Below are 8,187 nucleotides of genomic sequence, written 5' to 3'. Positions count from 1 at the left end.
ATTCACACTTTAACAGGCGGTCTTGCCATGTGTACTTATGGCCCATGCTACTTCCCATTCAACCCAACAATCTCCTGTCCATAGCTTTTATTGTCCCTCGCTATGGAAGATGAACTGGATGGCCTTGAGTAAAACTGTAACATTTGCCTTGGGAACCTTGACATCCTCTTTCCAGCTCTCCCTCACTTCCTCAGGGATGTCCCTTCACCATAAAGATGAGAATGAGTTTGCCTGGGGGCAGCAGCAAAAATGTTTAAAGTCCTTGGTGCCCCATGACAGGATGTGGAGACGCCAGGCAGGGCACTTTCAGGAAACTGATGATGACGCCAGGAAGGGCGGCACCTCAGACAAAATAGCCCTGGTGGTGGACGGAGCCCGAGGGGTGCCCGTGTTTGGATTATCTTCTTTCCTTTTCTCCTGGCCTCCTCAAGCTGGAGATTGTGAGGGGGTGTCCATATGAGGCCAGCGTTGAAAATGGAGCTATCCAGGGATAGCCAGCTGCATCTTCTGAGCTTGGGAGATTCCATGTGGCCTCGAGGCACCTCTAATCAGCCTGCTATGTGGGGGCATTAGGTTCATTTGGGGAAGGGGAGATAATGTTCAACACCCCCAGCTGTTCAGTGCTCACCTGATTTCCTCTTCAACTCATTCTTCTATCCTCCAAGTGAGGGTGCCCCCCTCATCAGATTCTGATACAAAAAAAGCAGGTGAAGAAGCTATAGTCCAGCTGTCAACCCACTCCTGGCCCTCACTATGCTGGCATCTCTCTATGAGAGGCAAATGAGGTCTGTCTATGGCCTCTTTCAGCAACTCTACAGTCAAAAGAAAGCCCCTCCACTCTTAGTGGCCAGGTACTTGATTTGTGGTCCCAACCTCAGATGACAGGCGTGTGGAAAATATTCTGGGAGAATGCAGGATAACTGTAAGGGTGAGTGAGTTTGGAATGTTATACTTCTGGTGGTAATAACAATAAGTTACCTTTACTCACAGTCGCTTCTATTCCTTATTTTTCATATGCCTCTTTTTTGGTATTGGGGTATGTCCCTGCACCCTTTAGCCATAGAGAGAATCTGCTTTAAAATCAGGATCTCCTGGAAAGTGTAATACAGGGATCAAAACTTTCCCTGGTGTAGCTCAGTCTACCTTGCTTGTCTCTTCATCCACTTTCCCACCACAGCGGAGAACCTAGAGTCTACTTTCACTATATCTTCTGTCTACTGCTTACTGCCCCCTAGTTCCCTTCCTGCCTTCATGTCTCAGAACGCAGGACACAGCCACTCTGAGGGAGAGCTGGGACTATCACACTGCTCTTGGGAAGAAGAAAGAGATTGGAGGCTTGGGAAAAAGAGGGCAAGGGAAGACTGGAGACTTTGGAAGAATAGGGAGGCTCATTGTGGGGCAAAATAACAAGAGAAACCACAGACTGGAATATAGCAGTTAAGGAAGCTGGCTCCAGAGACTGACTGCCCAGGTTTCAACTCCTTAGCTCTGTGCTTTTAGTTGAGACCCGTAAAATCCTTGGTTCCTCAGTTCTTCATCTGTGTTGTGGGGATCATAAGAGCACCTATTTCATAGGCTATTGTAAGAATTAAATACATATGTAGATGAATATGTAAAAAACTTAGAACAGGGCCTGGCACAAGATGAAGGTTCAATATATGTTACAGATCATAACTGGGGCATCCAGGACATATATAGTCAATGAAATAGGGACTGTACCACCATTGGAGGTATTTTTAGATATTTGTGAACTAATGAGAAAGGAAAAAGACAAACTTAATTTAGTTATGAAAAAATCATAATAGTAAATGTAGTTATCTTGGGCTGTTATGACTAACTACTATTTTCAAAATAATTATTAGGTACTTTATTATTGTGTCAGATAAAGATCTGCCTACAGTACACATTTTTAAGTGACAAATCATGTGTTCACAACTTATTGAAAATTAATATACATATAGATTAACAATATTAATATTAACCCAGCTTCACATCTTTCTCTAAAATCTAAACAAACACTTGTGGCTGATTACTTTCCACATTTACTGAGCAACAGCAACCACATTTACAAAAGTAAAGTTTGATAAAAAGTTAAAATAATGCTAACATCTGGAAAATATAGGATATTGTGAGGGTGGATGGTATATATTCTCTGTTAAATTTGGGCATATTTAAGAATTAAATTAGCTAACTGGATTATACATTTACTTTTTAAGTCAGTTGTATTTATTGGAATTTTTCTTCTCTTTTTCTGTTTGGTTTGGGTCTTTATGTACACAGAACCAGGGCACTAACAAGTAGTGCGAGAAATAAACCTGTTATATCCCCCTCAATCCCCTCACGACTACTTCATGTCTGCTGAGAGTACATTGTTAGCTGTCTTATTTTTAAAAGCTGTAACTATAGAATATTAGCTTCACTTGATCTCTACAGAATATGGAAATTAAAAGATTCCCATTTACTGTCGCTACCATTTGAATTAGATGGGATGCAGAGATGGGGAATGGTGATTATATTGTATATAATCCCCCCAAAGAAATGCCAATATAAAGAGCAGGAATCAGTGATAGTATATATACATATATGAAGGTGATAACTATATATATAGTTATATTTGATACAGAAATCTTTAAACTGTGTTCATTTTACTATAAAAGTAATAGAGGGTCATTGCAAAAACTTCAAAATGCTGAAAATAATCATGAAGCTTATAAAAATAACCCCTAAATTCTGTCCTCTAGAAATTACTGTTGACATTTTGATACATTTAAAAAAAAATTTTTTTTTTGCAATTCACATTTAAATTTTTTCAAACCAAATTTGGTTCAATTAAATACAAATATGTATAGTTTTCATCTTTATTTTCTCACTGAATAAATCATGAACACTTTCCAGATGGAATATCTGTTTCTCATTTTTCTTATATTTAAGAAACAAGGAATTATTTCAGACATGTAAGTGGGAGATACTATTTCTAGTAATTTAGTCAAAACTATGCATAGAATCTGAGGATTAACATTTTTTCGTGATTAACATTACCTCTGTGAGACAGTGTACCTTAAAATGAGTTGAGTTGGAAGGTGAGAAAGAGAAAACCCATTATTGACTGGTATGTAGTAAGAAAATCAAGAGTAATAGCCCATAGATGACAAAACTATTCTTAGTTCACTTCAGTTGATAAAATTCTGATTACTACCACAATTTCAGGAAAGGGACTGCTAATAAGCCACGTTTTAAAACTTTCTAAAGACATGGATTTTATGTTAATAGAATTAAAACCGTGCATTTGTGTCATATTACTAGAATTCATCTAAAATAAAAAGGCACATTAAAAAGGAGAATTCATTTTGTAATGAATCCTTGTAATTTTTAGCACTGTGGAATTGCTGGGAATTCCTCTTTACTGGGATTGGACATATCTTTGTATTACTCACAGGAAGCGAGCATCTTATAAAGAATGGTTCCAGCAGGAGCAGGACTCCACTGTTCTTGGCTGACTTCACGTCAAACCTGCAGGAGTGGCACAACACAGAAGCAGCAGCAACACGGGAGGAATCTAATACTGAACAGTAAGTGCAAGAAATCTTTACAAGAGCAGTCTTGACCATGAAGCACAGATCATGAATATGAACAGATATGCAAAACTCCTTCCATAGAAGATCTGTGCAAGCTCTTATTGTATTCAGACTGCTTAAAACCTGGCTTTTCTTTTTGACTGAAATGATGAAAATCTTAACTTCTGTATTTATTCCTTTGGGCAAACTTCTTTGAAATAAACCTTGTGGCAAAAGATTATAATCCTTTAATCTAAACATCTTATGATGCCACTTTACACATCATTGTAGAATGATCTGGGTATCTGGTAGCCTGGGAGTTCATTCTATAATTAATTTTGTACCTCCCTCCCTCCCCCTCAGAAAAGCATTTTCAAGTCCAATCTTTGGATCAAAAGAACTCTTGAAGTCATGATTGTGTCACAGTATCTCTCTGCTCTCACTTTTGGTAAGTCAATGTCAGTTGATAGACTAAAATTTCTTATCCTTAGCACTACTGGCATTTTGGACCAGATAAGTCTTCCTTGGGGTGGGCTTCCAAGTGTAATGTAGGTTGTTTAGCAGCATCCTGGGCTCCTCCTCATAATGTGTTGTGCCCTGGGCTAGGAGCCATTTACCTCTTTGTGTCTCAGATCCCTTAGGTATAAAGAGTGATCAAAAGTAATCTATTTCCCAGAGGCCTTTTGAGGATTCAATATCATGGCTCATGTAAAGTGCCTCAGACAGTGCTTGATGGTGCATATTTAGTGCTCAAAAAAGCTTAGTTATTCTATTATTCTACTATTAGGTAGGTGTATTGATAGGTTATAGTGGGTAAGCACCAAGTGGAAGGTCAATTACAAAAGAGAAACGCAGTAGATGGTAGTGTCTCCATTCGTACCCATTTTTACTTTGGAAAAAGTTTTTCCAAGAAATTCTTACTTTGGAAAAACAATTGAATCATCCCAAAGGCCACTAGGGGACTTCCCTGGTGGCTCAGCAATAAAGAATCCACCTGAAATGCAGGAGACGTGGATTCGATCCCTGGGTCAGGAAGATCCCCTGGAGAAGCGCATGGCAACCCACTCTGGTATTCTTGCCTGGAGAATCTCATGGACAGGAGACTGGCGGGCTACGTCCATGGGGCCGCAAAGAGTCAGACACGACTGAAGCCTCTGAGCAGCATGCACACAAAGGCCACTAGATGCCAAAAATATGACAACAAAAGATTCAGATAACAGACTCAAACCACAGCAGGGCTAAACTTTCCCATTCCTTTCATGTTTCCCCCCTTAGTGCTTCTCCTGTTTAAAGAAAGTAGAACCTGGTCTTACCATGCATCCACGGAAATGATGACTTTTGAGGAGGCCAGAGATTATTGCCAGAAAACTTACACAGCTCTAGTTGCAATTCAAAACCAGGAAGAGATTGAATACCTGAACTCCACATTCAGCTATTCACCAAGTTACTACTGGATTGGAATCAGAAAGATCAACGGTACATGGACCTGGATAGGGACCAATAAGTCCTTGACCAAAGAAGCCACAAACTGGGCTCCAGGTGAACCAAACAATAAGCAAAGTGATGAGGACTGTGTAGAGATCTATATTAAGAGAGAAAAAGACTCAGGCAAGTGGAATGATGAGAAATGTACCAAACAGAAACTCGCCTTGTGTTACAAAGGTAGGGAGTCTGTGGCAGCAGTGGGAGGGAGATGTTGTGTGTGAGCATCTTGACAGATTGTTGACTGTATACAAAAACTAATCTCTATTGTGTGGATTTTATGTTCTAAAAAGATACAGTTTTTAAACATTCTATTTGAAATGTTTAAACACCTGAAATCTGCCTCTTTTTGTTTCTTTGTGTGAATGTAGTTAAGAATGTATTTATTTATGTATGGTGGTGATTTAGTTGCTAAGTTGTGTCTGACTCTTGTGCCCCATGGACTGTAGCCCACAAGACTTCTCTGTTCATGGGATTTCCCAGGCAAGAATACTGGAGTGGGTTGCCATTTCCTCCTCCAGGGGTCTTCCCCATCCAGGGATTGAACCTGAGTCTCTTGCACTGCAGGCAGATTCTTTACCTACTGAGCCACCAGGGAAGCCATATATAAGTATAGACCTAAATATATGCATATATGTATATATAAATATAGGCTTCCCCAGTGACTCAGTTGGTAAAGAAACCACCTGCAATGCAGGAGACTCAGGTTCAATCTCTGGGTGCGAAAGATCCCCTGGAGAAGGAAATGGCAACCCACTCCAGTATTCTTGCCTAGAGAATCCCATGGACAGAGGAGCCTGGCAGGCTACAGTCCATGGAGTCTCAAAGAGTCAGACATGACTTAGCGACTAAACCGCCACATACTTATATATAGTGTGTATGCACATGTATAACACACTTTTTAGTTACTTGTTACTTATTTGCAGTAGGATAATTCTCTTTAGAATTTGTGATAAAGTGAATTTTCTATTTCGGGTGCCAGTTACAGCTCTACCTCTGATATTAACATCAGGGTTTGAAATTTTTGAGCTTAAAACTCAGCTTGGGCATTTCATCAAGCACCTCCATTAAAATCTCTGACACTCTGTATCATTGGTGACATCCCTGTTACACATCATTGATCCTAAATTCAAAGAAACTCCGTTGAAGCATAACAACAATAGTTATCGCGGATTGTCTTTTCCACAGCTGCCTGTAACCCCACACCCTGCGGCAGCCATGGTGAATGTGTAGAGACCATCAACAACTACACTTGTCAGTGCCACCCTGGCTTCAAGGGCCTCAAATGTGAGCAAGGTAAGGCGTGGTCTCAGCTTTTCCTTCACTTGAGATTGTAGGAGCACTTTATGTCCCAGCTGGTTTTGGTGTCAGGTCTGCATGCTTTGCCTTCCCTGGAGCATATGGAGTCAGAAGGAGGTTAAGAGCTGAAGCTGTGAAATCAAATTCTCCTGCGTTTGAATCCCAGATCCACCACTTAGTAGTTATGGCACCTTGACAACAGGGAGGAAAACTCTCAAGTCCCAGGTTTCTCATTATAAAACAAGGACAGTAGAGTGCCGACTTCATAGGCTTATGGTTTGGATGATGTGAACAAATGCAGACACATTTTCATGGTACCTGTTCTTTGCCGAATCCCTTTAGCCATGTACGACTCTCTGCGACTCCATGGACTGTAGCCTGCCAGGTTCCTCTGTCCATGGGGTTCTCCAGGCAAGAATACTGGAATGGGTTGCTGTGTCTTCCTCCGGGGGAACTTCCCAACCCAGGGATGGAACCCAGGTCTCTTTTGTCTCCTGCATTGGCAGGCAGGTTCTTTACCACTAGTGCCTCCTGGGAAGCCTGGTGCCTGACGTTTGATAAATAGTAGTTCTATTTATCATAAGTAGTATGATATATAAGTAGTAGTTTCCAGGGTTCTTCCCACATGCTACAGGGTGAGAGAGGAACAGAACTGATTTGTTTTCCTTTTTCAGTTGTGACCTGTCCAGCACAGAAACATCCTGAGCATGGACATCTGGTTTGCAACCCTTTGGGGAAATTCACCTACAACTCTTCCTGCTCCATCAGCTGTGCAGAGGGCTACCTCCCAAGCAGCACAGAGGCCACTCGGTGCATGTCCTCTGGAGAATGGAGCACTCCTCTCCCAAAATGCAATGGTAAGTCTCTCTCAGAAAGCATAGAGCATTCTCCAATTCATCTCTCACCCCCTTGGTTCCCTGGTGGCTCAGACGGTAAAGCGTCCACCTGCAATGCAGGAGACCCAGGTTTGATCCCTGGGTGGGGAAGATCCCTGGAGAAGGAAATGGCAACCCACTCCAGTACTCTTGCTTGGAAAATTCCATGGACAGAGGAGCTTTGTAGGCTATAGTCCATAGGATTGCAAAGAGTCAGACATGACTGAACCACTTCACTTCACTGTGCCATTTTCAGCACTTCAGGGAAAGTTCCTTCTAAACTTATCCTAATTAAGCAAGTTCTAATTCAACTTGTTCTCTCAGCCAGTGTATATAGGCCCAATATGGTACCAGCTGGCTTTGAGAAAAATTTTGATCCTGTATTTGACATGAGTGTTTCTGAGGCTCTCATGATATGTAAGGGAACACAGAACTGTGGAACTGCCCCCTCAAAATCTGAATGACTTCCTCTCTCCTTTCTCTGTTTAATTTCATCCATGCAATTGGACCATTGAAGATCATGATAACCAAGTACCCTCAGTATATCCTTTTCTCTCTGTTTTATCTTCCTAGGTCAAAGACAGAAAAACTCTTTCCTCCAGGTCTTATTGTTTAGTTGCCAAGTCATGTCCGACTCTTTTGTGACCCCATGGACTGTAGCTCCTCTGTCTGTGGGATTTCCCAGGCAAGAATACTGGAGTGGGTTGCCATTTCCTTCTCCATTCTCCAGGTCTTGCTGGGCTAAAATAAATGAATGTTCTGTGTATGCTGGGATTTGTTTTTTTAAATCACAACTAGTCATAAATCCTGATCTAGAATCTGCTATTTTCCTTTGTTTTTGCCTGTTGTAAAATAAGCCAGGTAAAACGATCAGGAACTACTTAGCATAGTCAAAGTCAATCAGAGAGGATGAAAATATCAAGAAAAAAACATAACAACTTTATTGTGGGTGTGCATGTCCTCAGAAGTTAACCTCG

General features: G+C 41.1%; 1 protein-coding gene across 2 annotated transcripts in view; it reads left to right on the top strand.

The window, feature by feature from the left end:
- The window catches only part of SELE (selectin E), a 64,556-nt gene that overhangs the window by 48,362 nt on the left and 8,007 nt on the right, over positions 1-8,187 (top strand). For both annotated transcript variants that reach the window (XR_825011.1, XM_010836700.1), the window contains exons 2-6: positions 3,437-3,569; positions 3,918-4,002; positions 4,830-5,216; positions 6,225-6,332; positions 7,010-7,192. Coding sequence is in view for 1 of the 2 variants with exons in the window: in XM_010836700.1 (XP_010835002.1) it covers positions 3,966-4,002; positions 4,830-5,216; positions 6,225-6,332; positions 7,010-7,192 (715 nt within the window). In the remaining variant the exon portion in view is untranslated. The remainder of the gene's footprint in view (positions 1-3,436; positions 3,570-3,917; positions 4,003-4,829; positions 5,217-6,224; positions 6,333-7,009; positions 7,193-8,187) is intronic.

The sequence above is a fragment of the Bison bison genome, unplaced genomic scaffold (assembly GCF_000754665.1).
Source record: "Bison bison bison isolate TAMUID 2011002044 unplaced genomic scaffold, Bison_UMD1.0 scf7180017864064, whole genome shotgun sequence".
NCBI lineage: Eukaryota > Metazoa > Chordata > Mammalia > Artiodactyla > Bovidae > Bison > Bison bison.
This window is presented reverse-complemented; position numbering and strand designations above follow the sequence as displayed.